At 37.8% G+C, this 27,412-nt stretch overlaps 1 protein-coding gene across 1 annotated transcript; it reads left to right on the plus strand.

Annotated features, from left to right (window-relative positions):
- The first annotated feature begins 494 nt into the window (after positions 1-494).
- On the plus strand, positions 495-27,412 carry LOC5569662 (cytochrome P450 4d1). Its single transcript, XM_001652876.3, has 5 exons — positions 495-767; positions 19,090-19,196; positions 19,266-19,545; positions 19,604-20,398; positions 27,110-27,412. The coding sequence occupies exons 1-5, from the start codon at positions 530-532 to the stop codon at positions 27,277-27,279; spliced, it is 1,590 nt and encodes a 529-aa protein (XP_001652926.3). The 5' UTR covers positions 495-529; the 3' UTR covers positions 27,280-27,412.

Consider the following 27,412-nt stretch of genomic DNA (forward strand, 5'->3'; position numbering starts at 1 on the left):
ATAAGCAAACTGATTGGACGATAACTAGAAACTTCTGCAAAATTTTTGTTTGGTTTTAAAATTGGAACAACCTTAGCATTTTTCAATTTGTCAGGAAAATATGCTAATTGAAAACATTTGTTACATCAACTAAGAATGATGAGAAATTCCATCATCGCATCGTCAGGGACTTCCATATTTCTGATTTTTTTTAATTATAGTTCTCACTTCTTCCAAATCAGTTACCCAGGAGTTTTTGAAAACGTTGTCTGGATTGAGAAAATGGAGCTTATGATTGGGAATCGTTTCATGCGATATTTGAAATGTAACAGGGGCATGATCAGAATTAAAATCAACGTTAGTAACCAGTTGGCTACAAAGGGGATCCAATCTCCCCTGTTTCCCCTACAAACGAGCCCCCATCAACTGGTGTTACAGGTGTTCATTTTTAAGAGCGCTGACCTACATCTAAAGATGTGGTTTATAGTCTAAACAGTCTAATGTCGCCGATAAAACCTGCCTGTGGAGCTTCCAGTTCCCTTAGTGACGAATGATTGGTCCTTCGCCGCGGATTAAACTGACGATCTACTTAATCCAACGTCCAGAACGCGGGGCGCGCACGGTGGAAACCATGTGGATTTACTTATCGCTTTTGACGGTTGGGTTTGTGGCGGTGGTAATCTATCGGAAGTTCGCGAGAACACTGGAAGTGGCACAACAGTATGCTGGCCCACCGGCCTTACCGATCCTGGGGAATGGACTGTGGTTTCTCAACAAACAGCCCGACGGTTAGTGAATGAAGTGATGTCTTGTTACTAATGGCAGTGGTGGTCAGGAATACAATGCATGTCCTTAGGAAAGAGTTCGATGCTCTTTTGTGTGTTAAAACGAAACTTTGCCAATAGTGAAAACATAAATTAACCCGCTACTGATACCATGGACAGAGAGTCAACAATACTTATCTGAATTAGGGGCCAAAACTTACCAGTTTCTGAATGGTTATTGCACAGTAAAATCGACAACTTCTGAACAAGAACTAACTAACTATCTAACTGAACAAACAAGAAGCAAATTGTACTATCTCGTATCTACTTAAACGTAGAAGACATCAGTCAAAACAGTGAGATTAGTATTTTCTGTAGACCAAGCCTGTATGGCAGCGATCAAAGCAATGCGACCCTCGAGAAGGATTTGTGCGGCTCGCGTGTAAAACGTGAATATTATTCTGATGTGACCAACATAATTTCCTGATGACAGGGTTTATATTTTTTCATTCTTGCAAATAACATCAAATGTTGTTCTGTGAAATCATGAATAATGTGGCTGCGTTTTTATGTTCTGAATTTGAATGAATATGACGTATTTCGCGCAAACTCGAACAAATATTGGCAGCATCCTTTCAGATTTCATCTAGCCTATGATTTGAAAAGGGACAATCTTTTTCCCGATTTTTTTACGAAATAATATTATAGAAAATTGTTAAACCCTACAAAAAGTGTTGTATGGATGATTTGTTGATAAATGTCTACACATCCATAAAACTTGATTGAAATCTCGGATTACGATTTGGCGCGAAATGGTGGACGTTTTGTTTTCTATTTTAAGGTGAAGATGCATCGAAGCCAAAGCTCAAATTTTCAAGAGCACACGGCTAGAGAACTAAACAGCCACCACCACCAGCGTGTGACCAATCGATTAAGTTTTCAGCTCAAACCGCTGTCTAGTTCTCTATGTTTGTGCTCTTGAAAATTTGAGGTTTGGCTTCAAAGCTCAGATTTCTTCGATTCGCAACATTTCTTGATTAAACCTCAATTAAAATTTTATTGAACCAGTATCATATTCTTGGAGGGCGTTTTCTTCTTCTTCTTGTTCTTGGCATAACGTCCTCACTGGGACAGAGCCTGCTTCTCAGTTTAGTGTTCTTATGTGCACTTCCATAATTATTAACTGAGAGCTTTCTTTGCCAAAGTTGCCATTTTGGCATTCGTCTATCGTGTGGCAGGTACGATTATACTATGTGATGGTGCCTCATTGAATTTGACGGTTGGGTGGCACTCGTGGGCATAACACTCTTACTTTTGTTATGGAGATATCTCAGGAATCTGTCCATTAAAAAATATGGCGTCTTCAGCAAAGTTGTTCAGTAACTCAAGGACTATCAAAGCTCGAGATAGTTGATTCAAAATTTTGCCACCAGCCGGCGCTAGTAAGCTTGAAACTTTTATTTTAAAGATATCTCAGGACGTGACCAACATACATCGAAATGATAAAGGATTTTCTTTCTGGCTTACAATGACCTTTCTGGTCCTTCTGCTACTGATCGGAACAACAGTGAATATGCATTTATTTAAAAGTGCTTTTATAGATGGCTATATTTATGTCATCATCATCAGTCATCTGAATTCTTGTATCAGAATAGCATGCACCAGGTGCGAGCTCAACAGGAAGTATCGCATCCGTTGGGAGTTTTGTGATTTCAAATGGGTGAGGATCCTGAGTTTTTGAAGATATTACTGAGAATCCGGATGACGCTTTTAGGGCTACTATACTAAATCCGAAAGGAATTCTGGGATTTTTAAGATGCATGTAGAAAATCTGGGAATCATCTTAAGATGCATGTAGAAAATCTTGAGTTCCAGTTGGAGTTCTTCGATTCTAGTAAAGGATATTGGAATCAAAAGCAATTTAGGGTTTTCGATGGATGTTATGGGCTTCCAGTGGATGTGGTTCTTCGTCTTGGCATTACGTCCTCACTGGAGCAGAGCCTGCTTCTCCGCTTAGTGTACTTATGAGCACTTCCACAGTTATTAACTGGTAGCTTTATTTGCCAAAGTTGCCATTTTCGCATTCGTATATCGTGTGACAGGTACGATGATACTCTATGCCCAGGGAAGTCAAGGAAATTTCCATTACGAAAAGATCCTGGACCGGCCGAAAATTGAACCCAGACACCTTCAGCATGGCTTTGCTTTGTAGCCGCGGTTTCTAACCAGTCGGCTAAGGAAGGCCCATGTAAATGTAAATGTGGAAATTTCGAATAGTTCTGCGGTTGAAAGCCACCCACCACCGACGGTCCACCGATGAAAGAGAGGATGTGCCACGGTGTTGCCGACTGACGGTGACGGTTGTTTTCTTGTAACTTTAACTCGTAAGTTCATAGTCATCATCAGTACATTACCCAGTAGAGGAATTCAGATACTTTACCGTGCATTTAACACAGATATGGGTGTAAAAGAAACATTCTATACCTACAGTATCGGACATATAAAATGCACCAAAGCCGTTTTTCCATACAAAACGCTCAACTTCAGAGAGCTATATCTCCGCCGTTTCTCAACCGATTTTTCTCATTTTTTCTATGACGAACTACAAATTACCTTAATTTTTGATAACTATTGATAAAGTTGTGTGAAAATTTTTGGTTTAAAAGATACAGATAGGTTCAATTTTGACATAAAAATGCACCAAGATGAAAAGTAATGTATCAGACAAACTATGCGTCGTATCTTTTCGACGTCTTCAGCGCATTTGGTCCATACCACGCAATGAACTAATACTCTTAACTTAAGAGTATTAGTTCATTGCGGGCAGAGTCTGAAGAGTCTTAAGACACCAAGATGCTACGACGCGTAGTTTTTCTGCTACATCACTTTGTGTCTTGGTGCATTTTTTATGTCAAAATTCAACCTATCTGTAACTTTGGATCAATAGTTTTCACAAAACTTTTACAACAGTTTTCGAAAATTGAGGAAATTTGTAGTTCGTCCCAGAAAAAAATGAAAAGAATTGGTTGAGAAACGGCGGAGATATAGCTCTCTGAAGTTGACCATTTTGTATGGAAAAACGGCTTTTGTGCATTTTATATGTCCGATACTGTTCTTTGTCACGCCCAGGCTTGGGATCTGTGATCACAATTTGCCACAGTTCATCGATTCTGCCAGTCAACCAAAACACAAAGCAGCAGCAGCATCAATACCATCAGGTGTTGCCAACGGTTCACACACTGCTTGACTTTTTTTGTCTCTCCACTTTGACTGTTTTCGGGCAGCCATCTCGAGGTGAATGATTGAAAAAAATGTTAAATAATTCAATCGCTCATACTTCGCTTGTGTTTTCAACTAATTGAAATCTATATGCGCTAACAGCAAGAGCATAATCATTCCGTTGAGATACATATAAACAAGTTGAATTTCATGCTGCCTTTATCGAGCACCACTGTGCTCGAGTCATTTCGCATTCGGGTTTGAAAAAACGTTGCGAAAAAGAAGATTACAGTTTTGAAGAGCCGTGACATTTTTTGTTTTGAACGGTCATGGTTTGCTTTGGATTTTGATGGTCGTGTAGAAAAATGTGAATGTCGAGGTGGTAAATGTTTGCTACAGTACATTTCCCATCCCTGGTCACGCCATGCACCTGATATCCAAACAGCCAAAACAAACTCGCCAGCTGTCACTTTGCATTTCAAAATGGTGGAATGAGAAATCTGACGTTTAATGGGGGTCCTCGCAAGTCTCGTCTCAGCTACCAACCGTCCTTACATAGTGAGATACGCACTTTTAAGGTGAAACAGTTTAGAATCAACGTCTAAGATTGCACTAGAGCTTCAAATGCACAAATCCTACAACAGTACACTTTTTATTTTGGCTTCGTGCACTAGCAGAAAGCTTAAAATAAGAAGATCAGAAACGTTAGCCAACTATTTCTCCAGTTTAGTGCCTTTGAAATCATGAGTAGGGGCACAAGTCGGCCATTGTGCCGACCATCTTTGGATTCCGAGATGTTTCACCTTAAGGTAAAGATGAAACAAAGCCAAATCGTAAAATTTCGGGAGCACAAATCTAGAGAACAGAGCATCCGTTTGAGATGAAAACTTAAAATTTTCGGTGGTTCTTCAGATTTGTGCTCATGAAAATTTGAATGTTGGCTTCGATTCATCTTCACCTTTAGGAAAAAAGTTTAAACAACAAAAACTTTGTCTTGTCTTAAATGAAAATTTTTAGCGTGTACTTTCAAACAAAACTAAACAAGTGAAAGTCACAATCTTTCACAAAAAACTCGCTGGAAGTTTTGATTGTGTTGGCGAATAAAAAATTACCTTGCTCAAGTGAGCTGAAGATGAAAGCAGACATCATGTATACTAGGGTGCCAATGGAATGTATGGGAAAAATGTTGCCATCGAATTTCAAAAAATGGTAGTGCTCAAAAGTTTTGTCTCCTCGAAAAAAGTCCCCATGCAAAATTTTGAAATTTTACATTATTTTCATATTAATAAACATTCTTTAACGCAAAAAAACTTCACAACACACAATTCGACAATAGTTACGACAAACAACGTTCATTTACTGCAGGTTACATTGACATTTGTGCTCCATTAGGAATAAATAAAATCGTGGAATACGATGATCAATTTCACCCTTCTGATCAATTACAACCGATTTTACGGTATTTCCTTCAAAATTTCCTATGAAGTGTCCTTCGGAATTTCATTCTGAACTTTTCATTGGAATTTTCTTCGAAATTTACTTCGGAGTTTCTTTTTGAGTTTCCTTTGAAATTTGCTTTGGAGTTTCCTTCCGAATTTCTTCTAGAGTTTGTTTCGGAATTTCCTGTGTAATTATCTTTGGAGCTTCCTTCAGAATTGTATTCGAAATATTATTTGGAATTTCTTTCGAAGCATTGGAATTTACTTTGGAATTTCCTTTGGAATTTCCTTCGAAATTTTCTTTGGAGCTTTCTTCGGAATTTCATATGGGATTTCTTTTGGACCTTTGAAATTAAGTGCGGAATATTCTTAGAAATTTCCTTTACAATTTTCTTTGGAATTTCTACAGAGTTTTCTTTAGAATTTCCTTACAAATTTGCTTTGGATATTCCATAGAAAATTCCTTAGAAATTTTCTACGAAATTTCCTTTTAACTTCCTTTTTTCATTGCAATTTGCTTCGGGATTTGCTTTGGAATTTTCTTTGGAATTTCCTTAGAAATTCCCTTTTGAATATGCTTTGGATATTTTTCAGAATTGTCGTCGGAATGTCTTTTGGAATGTGCTTCAGATTTTCTTTTAGAATATTATTCAGTTTATTTTTATTTTTTTTTTTTTTTTTGGGATTTCCCTTATATTTTGAAAGTTTCAATCGAGTTTCCTATGGAATTTCTTTTGGAGCTGTGATTTTTTCTTCGAAATTTCCTTAGAAATTCCTGTTTGAATTTCATTCGGAATTTGCTTTGAATTTTTTTATGGGATTTCTTTCGGAATTTCTTCTGGAATTGCCTTCGGAATTTCCTTTGTAATTCGTTTCGGAAGTTCCTTTGAAATTTCTTATGGAATTTCCTTTGCAATTTCTTTTAGAGCTGGCTTCGGAATTTCATTTGGAAATTTCTGCGAAATTTTCGTCTGAGTTTTCTTTGGAATTTGCTTCGGAACATCCTTCAAAAATCCATTCGGATTTATTTTTATAGAATTTCCTTTTGAATTTGCTTTGGAATTGCTTTCGGGATTTGCTTTGGAATTTCGTTTGAAATTTCTTTTCGAGCTACCTTCGGGATTTGATTTGGAATTTTCTACGTTATTTTCGTCGAAATTTACTTTGCAATTTTCTTCGGAATTTCTTCTGGAGTTTCCTTCGGAAGCTTCATGCTAAATTTGATTCGAAATTTCATTTGGAATTTTTTTTGGAGCTTTGAAATTATTTCGGAATTTTCTTCGGAAGTACCTCTAAAATTTTCGTTTCCTCTGGAATTTCCTTCGGAATTTTCTCTGGAATTTCCTTCGAAATATTCTCTGGAATTTCCTTCGGAATTTCCTCTGGAATTTTCTTCAGAATTTACTCTGGAATATCATTCGGAATTTCCTTTGGAATTTCCTTCCGTATTTCCCCTAGAATTTTCTTCGAAATTATCTCTGGAATTTCCTCTGGAATTTCTTTCGGGATTTCCTTCCGAATTTTCTCTGGAATTTCCTTCAGAATTTTCTCTAGAATTTCCTTCGGAATTTCCTCTGGAAGTTCCTTCGGAATTTCCTTCCGTATTTCCCCTAGAATTTTCTTCGAAATTATCTCTGGAATTTCCTCTGGAATTTCTTTCGGGATTTCTTTCCGAATTTTCTCTGGAATTTCCTTCAGAATTTTCTCTAGAATTTCCTCTAGAATTTCCAGCGAAATTTGCTCTGGAATTTCCTGAGAAATTTCGTCTGGAATTTCCTTCGGAATTTTCTCTGGATTTTTTTTCGGAATTTCCACTGGAATTTCCTTCAGAATTTCCACTGGAATTTCCTTCGTAATTCCCTCTGGAATTTCCGTTGGAATTTCCTTTGGAATTTTTTTCGGTATTTCCTCTAGAATTTCCTTCAGAATTTTCTCTGGAATTTCCTTTGAAATTTGCAAAACTAAATTGGAAAGGTCACTGATGCTCAATGCTTGATCTCTGAGATGAGTGCATCTGAAATCACGAAGTAGCAAGCGGATTTTGTATGAGACGAGGACTCCGAACTGGTTCAGCTTAGTGAAGTCTCGAAAACTTATTCAAACAGACTCAAATCAAAAAAGCATATAAACTTGCTTTATCGATTCTACGTGTTTCGCAGACGAAATTCTACACATTTTGCTCTAAACCAACTCGATTTTTCACTTTTAGAACGTTTACTTTCCGGATTTACAAAACGACGAAAGTAAGATTTTCAACTTTTGCCACCTAACCACTACTTTCGCCGCTCCGCTGCATGGAGAGACAAAGTGACTTAACCACGAATCGAAACAAAACATTACTTGAGTCGATTTTACACTGGTAGAAAAACGTCGAAAGTAACTGAATAAATCGGCTTATCATTTTGTAATAAAATTTTTGTGGGAAATAACAGGATCTCCCTAGTTTTAGAATGCGAGCTTATTGTATGCAAAATTTAAGCAATGTACACGGCGAAAAAATGTCAAAAAGGTGATTCATTTTAAAACAGTTTTAGAAGACAGGTTATGATTCTTCTGAATTAATTTTCTCAAAACCGTATGGAAGTTACTTACGTCGATTTGAAAAAGTAATCGAGAAGTGTTGCATTCCGAATGAAAATCACGCAAAACTTTTCAAAAGGACCTTTCTAACAATGAGAGGCTTTCTAGAAAACTCATTTGTTGTTAACAAAGTTACCTTTACATTTTTCGTCGAACATTACGCAAATATTATGTAGTAGTCCACACCATAATCTTTCGGTCTATAGATATTAAGGTTGAAATTTTTACAATGAGAAATCATGGTTTCAAACTATACGAAAAATGATGAACCCTAATGGAAAATGAGAGAAACTCCTTAATGAAATATGTTAACAGTGTCCTACGATGATGTCGCTTATCAAATGGAACTAGAGGCGCATGAATTCAGAGGAATTTTAAGCCTCTCTAAACAAATATGAAGACAATGGCCTACGATTATAAAAGAGATGTTAAAATACTATTGTGCTAAAATAAGGATCAAATTCAAAATTTCTTGATTTTTTTTTTAATTTTCGGCAAACACCAATGGAAAATAAGTGAGCCACCCTAATAAAATATCACGAATCTAATGAACGAAATGCCCTACGATGATGAAAGAGTTGATAAAATACTATTGTTTTCAATATCCCATTCAAATTATGATTTTTCGACAGAAAGGCCCACCCTAATGGAAAATAAGTGAACCACCCTAATAAAATTCCACATATTAAATGTAGAAAATGGCTTACGATAATGTGAGAGATGTTCCAATACTATTGTCTTCAATATTCAATTAAAATTCTATTTTTTTTTAACAAAAAGGACCACCCCAATGGAAAGTAAATGAACCACCCTAATGAAATATCACATTTAATATGGTTTCAGTGGCCAACAATGATATAGGATATGTTTCAATACTATTGCCTTGAATTTCTCAGCAATTGAATTCAAATCGTTCATTTCAAATTCAATTCACTCCCCCAACTCAAAAAGTCCCAAAAGGTCGATTTTTTCAAAAAAAAATTTTACCAAATAACACCAGATCTCGACGATTCATGCATTTCTAAGACATCTGGCATCAAAAAAAAAATTCAATTTCGGAAATTTCATGTACCCCCCCCCCCCCCCCCCCTTGGGAGATTTTTCATGGGTCAAAAAAGCCAAACTTTGACCGCTTTGGGGGTCCACTTAATGAATTCCGATTGAGCTCAAATTTTGCATGGGGACTTTTTTCGAGGAGACAAAACTTTTGAGCACTACCATTTTTTGAAATTCGAAAAATCGATTTTCAGTGGCACCCTAATGTATACGCGCTTCATATCAAGAGCTTGAGATCAGCTTGCCAAGAGTGTACTAAAATATCCGCGCGCTTGAGCACGTGCTATGGTGAGGCACATTTTTTTAGATCTCATGTTGCAATGTACTAGCTCAAGCGATCACATCTGCACTGGATCATGCGCCGTCTCATGACAACATCTCAATGTGATAGAGCATTTAAGACTCGCAGGCGAAAGATTCAGAAGCAAGGGAAAGGAATTAAACCATGGATTAGGCTGCCCGCAAGCAGTTTGAGGTGAAACATCTCGGAATTCAAAGATGGCCGGCACAATGGCCGACTTCTCCCCCTACTCACGTTTTCAAAGGCACAAAACTGGAGAAATAGTTGGTGAACGATCCAAATCTTCTTATTTTAAGCTTTCTGCTAGTGCACAAAGCCAAAATAAAAAGTACGCTGTTATTGGATGCTTTCTTTGCGAGATTAGTGCTTTTGAAGTTACAGTGCAATCTTAGAAGTATGATTCAAAAACTGTTTCACCTTAATAGGCTGCCATTTTCATTCAACGCGTTTGGGATTCTAGCACTTGTGCCTACCACCGAAGAAGAATAATCATAGACCGACGCCGTGTGCTTCCGTGGAGTTATTGTACTAGGCAAAGATAACTGCATGAAAGTACTCAGTAAGCGCATTTCACGAGCCTCTCGAGATATTCTCATGAGACTCGCTCATTAGGATATATTTTGTACGTATCTGCATCTCGTGCCTCACATCATCTGTGAGATGCGAAATGAAATATCGCATGGCACACTAGCTCATTTAGGTATACATGAGAAATACGACACTCTGGATGAAAAGAAACAATATTTAATATTTTGGCATGCATGGGAGTGTTTTTTTAATAGATCCAGTGAAGTGATTATGGTGGTGGAAAATTGCAGATAAAGGAAGTTTTTCAGAGGGGCACTCGGGGCAATTTTGCTGAGGACTAACTTCGAGTTTTCTTTTTTTGAAAGCTGAGCTCATATTTGGCCAAAACATGCGTCGTACTTCTGTTTGCAAAGTTACAGACGATTAGGTCGACAATAAAACCCCCATGACAAAGTGAATCATGAATGTGTCCAAGTAGCTCTGCACTAGGGCGATTCAAATTTTAAAAATGTTTGAAAATCCAATCTCGCATATGCTCCTTACCATGAAAATATTGTTCTGTGAAATTTTCAGTTTTCTAGGTAGCGATTTAAAGGTGGCCCAAAGACAATGTAAATCTACAGAAATTACTATGAAGAAATTTTAAGAAATGTTCCAAGCACGCTAGTACTGTAATATAAGTAGAAATTTATCATACTATACTGAAAGCTCATTTTTCAAACCTTAATGAAGAAATTTAGTTTAGAAAATAGTTTGGACTTTCGTTCGGGATTTTCTTCAGAATTTCCTTAGGATTTTTCTTTGTAATTTTCTTTTAAGGTTTTTTTCAGAATCAAAATTTCCTTTGAAATTTCCTTTGGAATTCCTTCAGGAATTTAATTTTTTTGGAATTCCCTGTAGAATTTCTTTGGGAATTCCTTTAAGAATTTCTTCTAGAGTTACCTTTTAAATTTCCTTTAGAATTTTCATTGAAATTTCCTTAGTAATTTTCTTCAGAATTGCCTTGATTTTTTTAATCTCCTTTGGGATTTCTTTCGAAATTTCCTTTGAAATTTCCTTTTAGATTTTTCTTCTGAATTTCCCCTGGAGTTTCCTTCGAAATTTCCTTTGAAACTAACATAAGAAATTCCTTTGAAATTTCGTTCGTAAATTCGTTTGTAATTTCGTTCGGAATTTTCTTTGGAATTTTTCTTCGGAATTTTCTTTGAGGATATCTTTATGAATTTCCTTCGGAATTTCTAGGAATTACCTTCGACAATTTCTTTGGAACTTCTCCAGATTATTTTCATGGGTTCCTCCTTAAACTGTATTATTTATTACTCTGGGGATTCCTTTCAACTTACCTTCAGAAATCCCTACGTCATTCTTCGAGGAATTTCTACAGGAATTGTACCGGAGGTTCCTACAAGAATATCCAAGTAATTCTTCCAAAAATCCACAAAGATTTACTCCGTAAATACTCCTCCAGGATTTCTACTGAGATTTCCCCCCCTCAAAATTCTCCAAAAACTTCTCCTAGAATTTCACAGAGAATTTTTTTAACCGTTCTTTTTGAATTTCCCTAGACGGGAACTCCTGAATGAAGCTCCCGAGCATTTTCTGGAAAAACTTCCTAGAAACTTTCCGAAGGAAGATCCTTCGAGAAATTCTAAAGTAAATTCCTAACGAAATACAGAAACAATCGAAGTTCCAAAAGAGATCCTAATCACGAAGGAAATTAAAATGAAAATGCCGAAGCAAAATCCAAAGGAAATTCCAAAGAAAATTTCAATAGAAACTAAGCAGAATGTTGCAAAGGAAAAAAAAAATTATAAAGAAAATTCCGTAAAAACTCCAAAGAAAATGTTTAGTTCCGAAGGAAATTTCAAAGAAAATTGTAAAGGAAACTCCGATGGAAGCTCCGATGGAAGCTCCAAAGGAAATTCCAAAGAAAATTCCAAAGGAAATTCCGATGGAAATGACGTAAGAAAATACAATGGAGATTCCTAAAGAAATTCCGAAACGCCTAATTTTCTCGACTTCCCAGGGCATAGAGTATCTTCGTACCTGCCACACGATATACACATGCAAAAATGATCAATTGGCATAGAAAGCTCTCAGTTAATAACTATGGAAGTGCTCATAAGAACATTAAGCTGAGAAGCAGGCTTTGTCCCAGTTGGGACGTAACGCCAGAAAGAAGAAGAAGAAGAAGAAGAAGAAGAAGAAGAAGAAGGAATCTCATGGATACACTACCAGAATAAACTGCCGGAGAAACTAACCAGAAGAACTTCCTGATGGAACTACCAGTACGAACTTTTTCGATACACATCTGGATGTGGCGGATTTAAGAAAAAACCTCCTAGAGGAACTTCCGGAGCTGTAAGATTTTGGCAAAGAGATAGTTATCATTCCAAATTAAGTGTGTAACATTAGACTGAAGCAAGTTTGGAAGTTTTTGCTCCCCTATGGTTAAATTGTGTCCATTACAATGAAAATCCTTCTCCCAAAATTTTAAGTGATTTGGAAGAAATTTGTGTACACGCCATTTGAAGTTTATATGGAAATTACTATGGAAAAGCCAAATACTCTATGTTCGGTCCTCTAACTGCTCGTCATGATAATCTATGGAAAAGTGAACCAGCTATTCTTATGCAAAATCTTCCCAGCTACTACTTTTCCGAAGACCACATTTTGATGGGACGTAAGGATAATTTGTTATTATTGATATCAAAGTTTAAATCAAGCCGAGATGATCATTCCATTACTTTCAGAGCAACAATACTTTTTTGCTGTAGAACTTAGTAGCCTGGATCTAGGGGGTGCGAACTCGAATATTTAGGTTGTTCAAATTGAACACAATCTTTTAAACTAATGCTAACCGTTGTTTGTTTGCTCGTCACGTAGGAAACCACATTCAGAGCGGATACCTAACATATTTCACACAAAGCTTCATTAGTTCAATACAGACAATAAAACAAATAAATAAACTTAATAAGGAAGTTTCTGGCTGTTTGTAAGTAAGAAATATATTTAAGAACAGTTGTAAAAGACTTATGCATAATTTGAACCAATCTCAACTTTTCCTTAACAGTTGGCGGTCTCTGTGTTACATAAATTGTATAACAATTTTTAGCGAGACGAAATCATGACCAGGCATGCTCCGATCATTTTTACGAAAATTTTAGTTTGACAGCAGCCTGCCCGGGTAGAGGTGAATAACAAAATAATGGTACAATAAGAACAAATTTTGCAATCATATCTAGTTTAACCATTATTATGTTATTAATATATAACATTAATATCTCATCAATAGCAAAACATACAATCATAGCAAAATTTGTCATTGGTATGTTATACTTGAAAGTCATGTAATAACTAATCAAAAACAAAATATACAATCATGGTAAAATTTGTTATTTGTGCAAAAATACTAAAAAAAACATTAAATATCTAAGGAATAACAAACATCGCCATCACAGTAAAATATGTCATTATTTTAATATTTGAAAACTTTATTGAAATAATTCATGAGAACAAACCAACATCAAATTTTGCCATAATAGCAAAATAGCCATAAATGCATATGTTTGTTGCAGGAAAGCAAAAAGTTTCTTTTTTAATCATGCTCAATTTAGGTATTAAAGTCAAAGAACTAAAATTACCATTATTTTGATCTACTCGTGAAAAGCTTATTTAGTTATTATTTTGTTATCAATATCATGATAATAACATATTTTGTTATTTACTGTTGCCTATATTTTTACTATTATTTTGTTATTACAATGGCAAAATATGTTATGATTTAGTTTTTATGCCATATACTCTTAGTTATTATTTTTGTGATTTTATCTCTTATTTCAAACATACAAAGAACAAATTTTGCTATTCAAACATTCTATTTCAATGGTAAGTTTTGTTATTCTTTTGCAATTCTGTTCTACCCGGGTGGCTTCATGTTGATATTCAATTTGCATATCTCTCGGGCGTGGATTATTTTTTATTTATTTAGTTAGTGTTACATCAATTAATTTGATAAAACCTCGTTAACGATGCTACGCCAATTTACTCGGTCCATGGCTGTGTCTCTCCAACCTCGATTTTGGCCCACGTTCTCCAGATCTTGTTGCACCTGATCAAGCCACCTCGCTCGCTGTGCTCCCCGCCTTCTTGTGCCAACCGGATTCGACGCGAACACCATCTTTGCAGGATTGTTGTCCGGTAGTCTTGCAACATGCCCTGCCCAGCGCACTCTTCCGGCTTTCGCAACCTTCTGGATACTTGGTTCGCCGTAGAGCCTAGCGAGCTCGAGGTTCATTCTCCGCCGCCACACACCGTTCTCCTGCACTCCGCAAAAGATCGTCCTAAGCACCCTTCGTTCGAACACTCCAAGTGCTTGCAGGTCCTCTTCCAGCATGGTCCATGCTTTATGTCCATAGAGGACCACCGGTCTTATAAGCGTTTTGTACATGGTACATTTGGTGCGGGGGTGAATCTTTCTCGACCGCAGCTTCTTCTGGAGCCCATAGTAGGCGCGACTTCCACTGATGATGCGTCTCCGTATTTCACGATTAACGTTGTTATCAGCCGTTAACAAGGATCCGAGGTAGACGAACTCATCAACCACCTCAAAAGTATCCCCGTCTATCGTAACACTGCTTCCCAGGCGGGCTCTGTCGCGCTCGGTTCCGCCTATCAGCATGTACTTTGTTTTTGACGCATTCACCACCAGGCCGACTTTTGTCGCTTCACGTTTCAGGCGGGTGTACAGATCTGCCACCGTTCCAAATGTTCTGCCGACAATATCCATATCATCCGCGAAGCAAACACATTGGCTGGATCTTGTGAAAATCGTACCTCGGTTATTGAACCCGGCTCTCCGCATGACACCTTCTAGCGCGATGTTGAACAGCAGGCACGAAAGTCCATCACCCTGTCGAAGTCCCCGGCGAGATTCGAACGAACTAGAATGTTCGCCCGAAATCTTCACGCTATTATGCACACCGTCCATCGTTGCTCTTATTAGTCTTGTGAGCTTCCTGGGAAAGCTGTACTCGTCCATGATTTTCCATAGCTCTTCGCGGTCGATGCTATCATAAACCGCTTTGAAATCGATGAACAGGTGATGCGTTGGGACTTGGTATTCACGGCATTTCTGTAGGATTTGCCGTACAGTGAAGATTTGGTCCGTTGTCGAGCGGCCGTTGATGAAACCAGCTTGATAACTTCCCACAAACTCATTTGTTATTGGTGATAGACGACGGAAGATAATCTGGGATAGCACTTTGTAGGCGGCATTCAGGATAGTGATCGCACGATAGTTTTCACATTCCAGTTTGTCGCCCTTCTTGTAGATGGGGCATATGACCCCTTGCTTCCACTCCTCCGGCAGCTGTTCGGTTTCCCAGATTCTGACAATCAGCCGGTGCAGACAGGCGGCCAACCTCTCCGGGCCCATTTTGATGAGTTCAGCTCCAATACCATCTTTATCAGCGGCCTTATTCTTGAGCTGGCTGATGGAATCCTTAACTTCCCTCAATGTGGGGGCAGGTTGGTTTCCTTCATCCGCCGTGCTGACGTAGTCACTTCCTCCGCTGCCATGACCCTTATCGCCTGTGTTCTCCGTGCCATTCAGGTGTTCATCGTAGTGCTGCTTCAACCTTTCAATCACCTCACGTCCGTCCGTCAAGATGCTTCCGTCCTTATCCCTACACATTTCGGCTCGCGGCACGAAGCCTTTTCGGGATGCGTTTAGCTTCTCGTAGAACTTTCGCGTTTCTTGAGAACGATACAGCTGTTCCATTTCTTCACATTCGGGCGTGGATTACTTTGATCTATTCTTCTCGTCAGGAGCACCACTGTTGCCTGCCGAACAGTTGATGAAGCATGTAAAATGCAAACCCACTTTGGAATGATGAATGACAATTTATCCTGCGTCCAATCAAAATGAGTGTCCGATCACGGACAGTAGTTAACGAGGGCAATCCTTCCGGATGGAGGATCCCTGCTTTGGCGGCCAATTCCTCTTCGGAATGCCAGGGATAATCGGCCAATTCCTTCTCCTGAAGGAATTCCTGGGGTGTCGATAGCTCAGACTGTGAATATGATTTCTTAACAACAGTCCTGAAAAGGACTACTAGCTGGGCTGCTTCGGTGAGAGAAACGCTTTTGTTATCGGTTTTCGAACTACGACGGTTTATTCGCGTGCCATACAACGGCTAGAAACTGAATACTGAATTCTGTGCACGCAAGCTCCTTAAGTAGGCTGCAGGTAGAAGGATTCATTGCATGCACAGTGAAATGGCTGCGGTGGGAAATTTCCACTGTCTTATGTACTACATACTGGATGCTGCAATCGGTGCACAGTGGTTCGATCTAGAACAAATGTCGGACAAAACCTCAAACTCTCTTCAAATTAGCTGAAATCATATATTTGACATATTTTATGCAATATTGAACTATTATGGACTTTAATTTTCGATTTTTTCTTGTTTTGGACTGATAATTAGAATATTCAGGTTTGGACAATACATTTTCAACTTTCCAATCTTCCATACAAAATGGTCAACTTAGGCAGGCCGATTCGCAGTTATTTATTGACAGATTGATATGAAATTTTCACAGCAATTGAATTTCAACATATATTTTTGAGTAATTTTTCCATGCACAAAAAATAATAACTATTCATCCAAAGATATAGAAGCTCTACACAAAAACCATCATAAGTAAATATGTTCATCTCGTCTTAATGACCACCTTATTTATTAAATGCGCTTGCAAATTTGTAAAAAAAAACACTACGATGAACTCGTGATTGGAAAAACCACTCAAAAATTAATGTTGAAATTCATGTGACGTCCGGAAAAAAAAAATGTGAAAATTTCATGCACATTTGTCCATAAATATCTCAGATCTAACCCTGCCTTTAGGCAAGTATTATCCATTTAATCAGTTTCAGCATGTCATGTCTTTAGCTTCAGTCTGTTAACATACTTGTTTTAATAGCTAAAGCAAATCCACGTAAGGAATGATTTTTCCAATTTGTTTCATTTTATCTGGAGGCTGCATTTCGAAGGAAATAGTTTCGTTCAACCATCTTAATAAGCCGAGATAATTTGTGTTATTTTATTTAGTGACAGCTCACATTTAAATTCAAGGATGTTCAATATCCTAATAATATCAAGTAAAGGTGTAGACAATATTTTATTAAGGTATAACACCAATATATTGCATACATAGGGGCCCAGAGAGTCCTAGCAGTAAACGCGCAGCTATTCAGCTAGACTAACCTGAGAATCGTGGGTTCGAATCCCACCAATCGAGGATCTTTTGGTAAAGTAATTTTTCTCGACTTGCCAGAGCATAAAGAATCATCGTACCTGCCAGACAATATACACATGCAAAAATGGTCCATCGTCCAAGAAAGTCCTTAGTTAATAACTGCGGAAGTGGTCATAAGAACACCTGCCTGCTTAGAAGGCTTTGTCCCAGTTGGGACGTAACGCCAGAAATAAAAAGAAGAAGAAGAAGATTGGAGCGAGTTTTTCGTTTCTTCTCGGGACGGGATGCAATTCATGGCTACTGCGATTGCAATGCACGTACTAGCGTATTACAGGACTATTTTTATTTAATTAGAATTGCACTCCGTACACCTTCAAACGCGTTGAAAGTGGTCTATCGCAAGTTTTCGCAAAATAATTTGTACCCTACTTAAAAGCTCTTGTTTTTAGCTTTCGAATGAACTTATTCTCATCGCGGGCATTCGCGGGCTACTAATGTCTTAGGGTACTTTTATAAAAAATAATATGTTTTTTGAACAATTTTAGCTTTAATTCACTTTGTATGAATATAATGAAAATTTTTATTCAACTCAGGTGTGCTATATGTATATACAAACAACTTCTCTAAAGATACCATTGCGGCTTAAGCTCTCTTTAATTTCTTAAATAGCTTGTAAAAAATGGATCGTAAATATTCATTTTCTTGAAAAATCATGTACACGGTCCACTCAAAGAGCTGTAAAAAATTCTAATTTCAATGAATCAGCTTCAAACTATGGATTTGAACAACAGAAGTGTTGAAGAAGTCGGGAAAAATATTACTGTAAAGATAAAACAACTTTGATTTTTGAGGTTTTGGCCGCCCTCGGACCATTGTGCGGTGGTCCGGGTGGTGTGATGATGGAGAGCTCAAGCTAGTCGGACGGGTTGCGTGAAGTAGTGTGCGTGTGTGGTTCAGGTAGGAAAGGGTGTTTGTTAGTGGTGGTAGCCGAAATACTCGCGGCGACTCGAGGTTATTTATGTGCTTGTTTTACATGAATGGGAATAGAGGGGAATGGATTACATAGACAGGATCAACAACAGGGTGAAAACGATGACTGAACTGATCAGGGTTGAAATGTTGCACACTGTTCGCATTGTGCGTGAACAATGAGGTCTTGGGCAAAGTTGTAGCTGAGAAGATTTCACATAAGAAGAGTTTGTTCACTTTTCCATAAAACATTACGACGAAGAGATAGAGGGCTGAACACCAAAGCTTGACGTTTTCGATAGTAATTTCCATATAAACTTCAAATGGCGTATGCACAGTCAAATTTCGTCCGAATCATTTCAAACTTTGGGAGAATGCTATTTTCCATAATGAAAATCGTTTAAGCATAGGAAAGCCAAAATTTTAAAATTTTCATCACTCTAGTGTAACATCCTTTGGAGGTTCCCAAGTTTTCTGACAAAGTGAAATTTTGGGACACCCTATTACTTAGCGGAATGGTAACAACTGCGGCTACAACGAAATATCATGCTAAGGGAGTTCAGGTTTCATTCCCGGTCGTCCCAGGGTGTTTTCAAAATGAATATTTCATTGGCTGACTAGACCGAAATAATCAGGGACTGTCCTCCAGTAAGATGTTTTCTGTTTAGAGTATCTATAAGCAAAAATATGCATTAACCGAATAGTATCGATATGAATCACATACACAAAACTATAATTGTATTTTTCTTTTCGGATCATTTTTGTTTCCGGAACCGGGTAAGATTGCGGAATGATTTAAAACTCTTTATTCACATTTCATATGTGCATTGTTCAGGTTACGAAATAACTGATAAAGGTAGTCAAAGTTATGGTCTCAAATGGACTTTTTCCAGATGTAACAGGTTTCTTCAATTTTCGGGTCAGAAACTATCCGAAGTCCGAAATTGTACCTTTTGTTAAGCACAAAAGAAGGTTAATATAAACTTGATTTCAGAATTTCTTCCAATCATCCACAAACTCACCAGTACATATGGCGATGTAGTCCGCTTTTGGCAGGGGCCCCAATTCACACTGTATGTGGGAAATCCAAGCATGATCGAGGTAATACTACTCTTATTTGCTAACTTCTCTCTATCCATTGATCCAAGATATTCCATTCATACATTCCAGACCATTCTCACCAACAAACACTTGACCGATAAATCTGGCGAGTACGATTACCTCTCCAATTGGCTTGGAGACGGTTTGCTTCTGAGCAAACGCCACAAATGGCACGCCCGACGGAAGGCCATCACTCCGGCGTTCCATTTCAAGATCCTGGAACAGTTCGTCGATGTGTTCGACCGCAACGCTGCTGAACTGGTTGACGTCCTGGAGAAGCATGCCGATGATGGTAAAACTTTCGATATGTTCCCGTATGTGCTGCTGTACGCTTTGGACGTCATCTGTGGTGAGTTGGGCACAGGATGTAAATTGAAGAGAAAGCATGAAAATTTGGATAATTTCAGAAAGTGCAATGGGAACATCAGTTAACGCCCTCCGAAATGCCGATTCCGAGTATGTGCGAGCGGTCAAGGAAGCAGCTCACGTTTCCATCAAACGGATGTTCGATATCATCCGAAGGACTTCACTATTCTACCTGACTCCAAGTTATCAAAAGCTTAGAAAGGCACTGAAAGTTCTGCATGGTTACACAGACAATGTGATTGTTTCTCGAAGAAATCAACTCATGAGTAAAACTGACTCGGGGGGAGTATCCGACGAGTTTGGCGCCAAAAAGAAGGATGCTTTCCTCGACATGCTGTTGCGAACTAGTATCAATGGGAAACCGTTGACCAACTTGGAGATCAGAGAAGAAGTGGATACTTTCATGTTTGAAGGTCATGACACAACCACCTCGGCAGTGGTTTTCACGCTGTTTAATCTAGCGAAGCACCCGGAAATACAGCAAAAAGTCTATGATGAAATTGTGTCGGTGATTGGAAAGGATCCAAAAGAAAAGATCGAATTGTCACATTTACATGATCTTTCCTACACGGAAATGGCGATCAAGGAAACGCTTCGGCTTTTCCCGTCGGTGCCACTGATTGGTCGTCGATGCGTAGAAGAGATTACCATCGAGGGGAAAACCATTCCTGCTGGAGCGAATATCATTGTCGGCATCTACTTTATGGGTCGAGATACGAAATATTTCGAGAATCCATCGCAATTTATACCGGAACGGTTCGAAGGAGAATTTTCGGTGGAGAAGTTCAACCCGTACAAGTACATCCCATTCAGTGCCGGTCCGCGAAACTGTATTGGTAAGTCACGATATGAGCTGCATTAACCTTTACGTACCCATGATCCTTTTTATAAGCTTTCCAAAATTTTAATCAGCTATTGAAAAGTTATTTTATAATCTTTTTAAAATAAATTGATGTGTCTCAATTTGAATGCATTATGCAACCAGTGCACCTAACGATTCCGAAGTTATTTCATTTGGGTCAAACCCTGCTCTAAATCAGCCCACAGATGAATCTTGAAGACGGTTTGACCAACAATAAGTCCGCCCCCAGTTTAGTGTTATATTTGACAGTGTATGAACCAATTTTATGGGTGGCAATTATCGTGAATTTATGCAGCGTCAACGTCGTAGTGTCACAGCAAACGTTGTTTCTTTATGTTTGTCAAGCGTTTTTCCACAATCTTTTATCCTATTTCTTCAGCAAATCTACCAGCAGTTCTACAAGTGATTCCATCAAAAGTTCAACAAGCAACTCCTCCACTGATTATACCTACAATAATTCTATCAGGAGTTTCAGCACGAATTTCATCAGAAGTTTCAGCAGAAATTCCGCCAGGTAATGCTATAGGAATTTCTTTAGGAATCCTACCAAAATTTCTTCATGGATTTCATCGGCAATGACTTAATGATTCCAATGGGTGTTCCCCAGAAATTTAGTCAAGATCCTTCCGAAAGTTCACCTGGAAGTGCTCACGGGATTCCATCAGCAGTTCCTCTAGGGATTCCTTAGAAAATACATCCAGGGGTTCCATCATTATAACTTTAAATGTTATTGTAAGGATTACACCAGAAGTTATTGTAAGGATTACACCAGGAATTCCTTCAGAAATTCCACCAAGGACTCCATCAAAATTTGCTCCAGGGTTCCTACAGAGATTCCATAAGCAGTTCCACGATGAATCATGAGTTTTTCTAGGGATTTAAACTCGAGCTCGCCCAGAAATTCAGTCAGGATTACTTCTCAAGATTCTTCTATGAATTATACGAAGGATTCCTTCAAAGTTTCCATCAGGATTTCTAGGGATTTCATCGGAAGTTTCTCTGAAGATTACATCTGGATTTCTAATGTAGATTCCACCAGGAGCTTCTTCAGGGATTCCATCTGGATTCCATCAGAAATTTTTCCTGGGATTCTACCAGGAGTTACTTCAGAGATACCACCTGGAATCGATCTTCTAGTTCCTCAAATGATTCCATCAGGAGAACATCTTGATGTACTATCCAAGGATTCCATCAGGTGTTTTTCCAGGGATCCTATCAGGAGTACCTTTAAGGCTTCAATCAGAGTACTTCTGGGAATTTCATTATAAGTTCCCCAGGGATTCCATCAAGAGTTCGTTCAAATTTTCCACACGGAATTCCTCCAGAGATTACATCAGGAGTTCCTCAAGGAATTCCATCAGGATTTCTTCTAGGGATATCTGAAGTAGTTCCTGTGGGTATTATAACAGTATTTTTTTTTTTTTCAAGCATCTTATCAGGAATTTCTCCAAAAATTTCAATAGGAGTTCATGAGTTCATGGACTATAGGGATTCCATCAGGAGTTCGTCTAGACTATAGAGATTACATCAGAAGTTCATTCAGAGATTAAATCTGGAACTCGTCCAGGGATTACATCAGGAGTTCTTCTTGGAAGAGTGTTTAAATTATTCGCTGAAGGATTTTCTGGAGGAATCTGTGAAGGAATTTCTGGGAAAATCACTATAACATTCACTGGAAGATTTTTGATAAGAGGAATTCCTGGTAGAGTCTTTGAATCCCTGTAGTAAATTTCTTGAGCAATCTCTTTAAATATTTTAAGAATAATTCCAGGGGGAGTCGCAGAAGCAGAATCCTGGTAGAATCGGTTTAGGAACTCCTGAAGTTTATTTGGACGAGTTTGTTAATAAATCTTTGGAGAATATTTTGGTGGAATTATTGATGGAAGCATTGGAAGAATCACTAAAGAAATCCATCCCTTAAGGAGTTTTTGGACTGATAAAATTCCTGGTGAAATCCCTTGGGGAATTTCTGGTGATGAGTAACTTGACTCAAGTTACTTGAAGAATCCCTGGACAAGTTTCTCGAAGAATTTGTGATGTAATTCCTAGGTAATGCATGCTGGAATCCTTGTAATTAAATTCTACAGGGATTCCTGAAGGAAACTTTGAAGAAATTGTTACAGCAATTTCTGGAAGAATTCTTGGAGGCAGACTTGGAGTAAGCCCTGACGAATTACTGGAGCACCCACTTGAAGATTTTTTTTATTGATAGTTAAAGGAATCAGTGGAGGTAATCGGCGGGAGTTCTCGTTTTATGGCGGGAATTTGAAGATTTAGGCTAGCTTGGTCAAGATTCAAATCGTATTCTTGGATTCCAATGAGTATTCTGAAAAACCTATGAATTTTTTTTTTTAAGTTTAGGGATTCGGATTGGAGCCCATGATTTCAATGGCAATTTCCCTTGGATTTCGGTCAGGTTTCCTGCGATTCCAGTTGGTAGTATGTGATCCTGGTGGAAGTTCATAGTCTGTAAAACCAATTCTAAGATTTCCATGGGTGGGTATTCTGAGATTTTGGAAGGATTCTGAAGGGATTTATAAAAATCCTGTACGAACTCTTTGGATTCCTATACAAATTCTGGGTTTTCGATGAAAGTCTAGTAAGAATTTTAAGATTTACAGGAAACTTCAAAAATCTTTCAGGTTTCGCGGCGGATGGTAGAAACTGTTTGGTGAGAATGCTGGATTCCATTAATTGATAATAACAAAAATCTGGAGCGAGTTCTGGGCATCCAGTTGGAAGAGTTTAGTTATGAAATTTGAGATGTATGGTATAGTTTCTGGAAAGATATCGATCTGGAATTTTGTAGGAAATATCATGATTCTGATCATCATCCTGGGATTCTTGAATAAATTCTGCCATTTCAATAGGAATCCTGGAATTATGGAATACATCCTGGGTTTCCAATGTGCGATTGCAATCTGTGGTTTCAGTGGATATTTCAATGGAAGTTCTTGTGAGTATTTTGAGCTTAATGTGGGAATGCTGGAATATAAGAAGTGGAATTTGAATATATCACCTGGGATTGTGGATGGAATCCTAGGAATTTGTTAGAAACGCTGGCGTTATCGATAGGTTCTTGAATTCTTTAAGAATTTCTGATTATCTGTTAGAAATTTGAGATTTTTCGAATAGTTGCAACTTTGCATTGGAAGTTTAGGTTATATAATGTGTATTTTACAAATTTCGGAAAAACTGCCAAAATGTCTGTAGAAATTTTAAAAAGGTCTTAGGATTTTAATACAGAAATTCAAGGATACAGGAATTTTAGACACTCCAGCGTTGGATTCTTTGATTCCTAACGATAATCCTTGGAATTCAACCATTCCTCCAATAATGACTATTACTGTTCTTGCAGGATTGTGTATTGTTGTCTATATGCCAAATTTAATTTGCAACGAGATCTAAAATATACCTGCCAATGTATCCATGCATCCAAGTCTCTCACCAAAATTCAAGCGATGTTCAAGCTTTTCTAATGAAATGCCAGTTTCTTAAGAGAATTATGAAACATTCCTTCTCGACAGATTTGGTCCATATAAGATTCCTCCCCATTTCATAAATTCAAGATTCCCACCAAATACCAATAGCACATATCGGAATATAAAATATAACACGGAAGTTCAATTGAATTTAAAGAACTCCAACTAGAATAACTGGAGTTTCTTTTAGTATCTCCCAGAAACTTGGGAAGTTAATAAATCTTCGAGCTGTTTAGTAGAATACCTATAAGTAGATAAACAAAGCGAATTAAATGGTATAGTACTAAATTCGTTTTTTTCATCTGCTAACTTTGGAAGGTTCTCCCAAAAACTTGGGAAACTTCTACCAGAAGCCTGGAAAGCTTCCAAGAATCTCCCAAAAGCTTGTGGAAGTTTTACCCAATAGCTTGTGGAAGCATCTCCCAGAAACTTGGGAAGCTTCTCCCTGAAACTTGGAAAGCTTTTTCCAGAAGCTTAGAAAACTTCTCCCAGAAACTAGGGAAGCTTTTCCCAGAAACTTGGGAAGCTTCTCCCAAAAGCTTGGGAAGCTTCTTTCAGAAGCATCGAAAGCATTTGCCAGAAGCTGTGGAAGCTTCTTCCAGAAGCTTGGGGCCAAATGCATGGAAAGGTTCTTCTAAAAGATTGGGAAGCTTCTCCCAGAAGCGTAGGAAGCTTCTCACAGAAGCCTACGAAGCTTCTTCCAGAAGCTTGGGAAGCTTCTTGTGGAATTTTCTCCCAATAGCTTGTAGAAGCATCTCCAAGAAATTTGGGTAGCTTCTCCTAGAAGCTTTCAAGAAGCTTCTCCTAGAAGCTTGGGAAGCTTCTCTCAGAAGCTATTTTCTGGTAGTTATTTGTCAAGAAGCTAGTAAAGCTTATTTCAGAAGCTTATGAAAGCTTCTCCCAAAAGCTTGTGGATGTGGATACTTCTTCTAAGGGCTTCTGGATTTTGGTCTAGAGGTTAGAAGAAGTTTCTCTTACAAGGTTACGATAGCTTCATTCAGAAGGCTTTTCAAAGCAGCTAAAGACAATTTATCGCAGCAGTTTCTTGAGACTTCTCCTAGCAGCTTATGGAAGCATCTCTAAGAAGCTTATGGAAGATTATCGTAGAAGCATGTGGAGTAAGAACTGATGCAAGCTGCTCCAAGAAGCTTTTGAAAGCTTCTACCAGAAGCTTGTGGAAGCTACTTCCTAAAGCTTGTAGAAGCTTCTACTTGAAGTTTGTAGAGGCTTCTACTTGAAGCTTGTGTAAACTTCTACTTGAAGCTTTTAAAAGCTTATATCTTAAGCATGTGAAAGCTTAATTCCCATCCAAATCTCAACATTACTTTCGGATTCAAAGAATTCTTCTTAACACACGCCATAAATCCTGAACTAGTTTAGGATTCCAAGATATCCCACCAAAGATTAAAACAAGTAATGGACAGATACCTTTAGAAATGTGAAAACCAAGCATGAAATAGATTCTAAAATTCTTTTGAAAATTTCCGATTTATTATAAAACCTAACTCCCACTGCAGTTCAACCAAATTTTAAAAATTCATATCGAAACACCGGATTTTAAGGAGTTTAAATTCGCAATACCGTTTCGTCTCGAAATCCAAACAGACCCATATTTCAAAAACATGGTTTTATGGAGTCTTGGTTGAAACGTTTCCCTAAAATATGTCATCAAATTACCAGGAAACGACAGCAAATTTGAATTCAAAATCATCCAATTTAAATCAAAATTTTGCTCCATACTTTTATGTAAAAACAATTCTTAACAAAATTTTATCAACATTTTATCGGAACGCCCAAAAACTTACGATGAAACTTTGCGAAGAGGTAAAAATGTCCACAAATACATGCTACTTCATGCCTATCAGATGCATTTGAAGTCACTGTTGCCCTTAAGTGTTCGGAACATGAGTCAAAACGGTATTTCCAATTACAGAATCTCCTTCTAAAATCTCAGAAGTATTTTTTTTTTTCAGAAATCACCTAGCGGAACTCAATAAATCTCTCCGACTCAGATTGACCATGAGGATCACAGCATTTGCATCTAAATATCTAAAGTTATGTACGCAGTCCAAGACTTTCCACTACAATAATAGGAATTTCTTTCAGAATCTCAAAATTTGCTACAACGTTTCAGAAAGTCTATGGGAATATACAATCTAAATTTTAGAACTTCTACCATTACTATCACGGCAATTTCACAAAAGTTCTAAAATTTCTTTAGAGTTTTCAAATTTTAGTTTTAGAATTCTGATGAGATTTCTAAGATAACGATGAAAATGATTTTATGTGACTACGTACGTACACACTAATTATGTGTTACAAATTCGGAACTCGTCCGTTAAATCAAAAAGATTTCAGCAGATATGCAATCTTAATCCAAGTATTACCAAATATCAGAAACAAGAAACTTCGAAAATTGATCAATCTCACCATAATTCGAAAATTTTTACCGGTGTCCCAAAAATCCTTTCGAAATTCTAATAATTTCAAATCTTAAGAAATGAAATTTCAGGATTTTCTAAGAATTCATACTGTTTTCTGCTATCATATCCAATACCATCATCTATCGAAATTTTAGCATTCCCACCGGAATCCCATGTCCCATGAAATAAAGATCCCAGAAATCCAGAAGTTTCTATCGCAGTCCTAGAATTGTTTCCACAATCCCAGATTATATATTCAAATTTCCCGACTTATCGGAACTCCAGCATTCCCTCAAAAACTATCCCATGATTTGTTGTCTTGGACTTCAATGGCCGTTCAGGGCCAACCTTGGATGACTGCACAAATTACGGATGACTCCAGGGAAGTACTTTCATATTTTTGCCAAAACATTTTTTGCGATGCCTACAACTTTATGATTAATTTGGATGAGAAAGAAAATATTGTGTTACACTATATATCGACCTTTTGACCGTCTTGTTTCAAAAAATCATGAAGTTTGATATATTGCGTGCATGTTTTCTAAATACATCACTGTGATTTGGCCACTTCCACCGGGATATTCGGAACATGTGCAGGTTGAATCTAAATAGTCATTGAGAATGACTTGAGAATAATGATCTCATTATTCGCCGAATCAAAATGTTTGTGGTGACACATGATTTGTAAAATACTTCTCAAAAGCTGATCGTAGATTTGAAAATCGTCTAAAACAGACGTAAGGTATACAAAGGTTAATAATCATCTTTCCTTTCTTCCAGGTCAAAAATTCGCTCTCAACGAAATGAAGAGTGTGATATCCAAGCTTTTGCGCCATTACGAGTTCATTCTACCGCCAGACAGCGTTGAAGAGCCACCGCTAGCATCTGAGTTGATTCTGAAACCGCACCAAGGAGTCCCCCTACAGATCAGGCACCGAGCGCTCAACTGATTAGACTTTCCCTTAAAAGGTCATCCACCCGAAAACAAACTATGCCATTAATAGGACCCTGTTTTGTTCAGAACATGTCCAACAATTATAGTCATGTAAACCGTCAACAACCAAGTGATACAATGTGATATAA

The sequence above is a fragment of the Aedes aegypti genome, chromosome 3 (genome assembly GCF_002204515.2).
Source record: "Aedes aegypti strain LVP_AGWG chromosome 3, AaegL5.0 Primary Assembly, whole genome shotgun sequence".
NCBI classification, from domain to species: domain Eukaryota; kingdom Metazoa; phylum Arthropoda; class Insecta; order Diptera; family Culicidae; genus Aedes; species Aedes aegypti.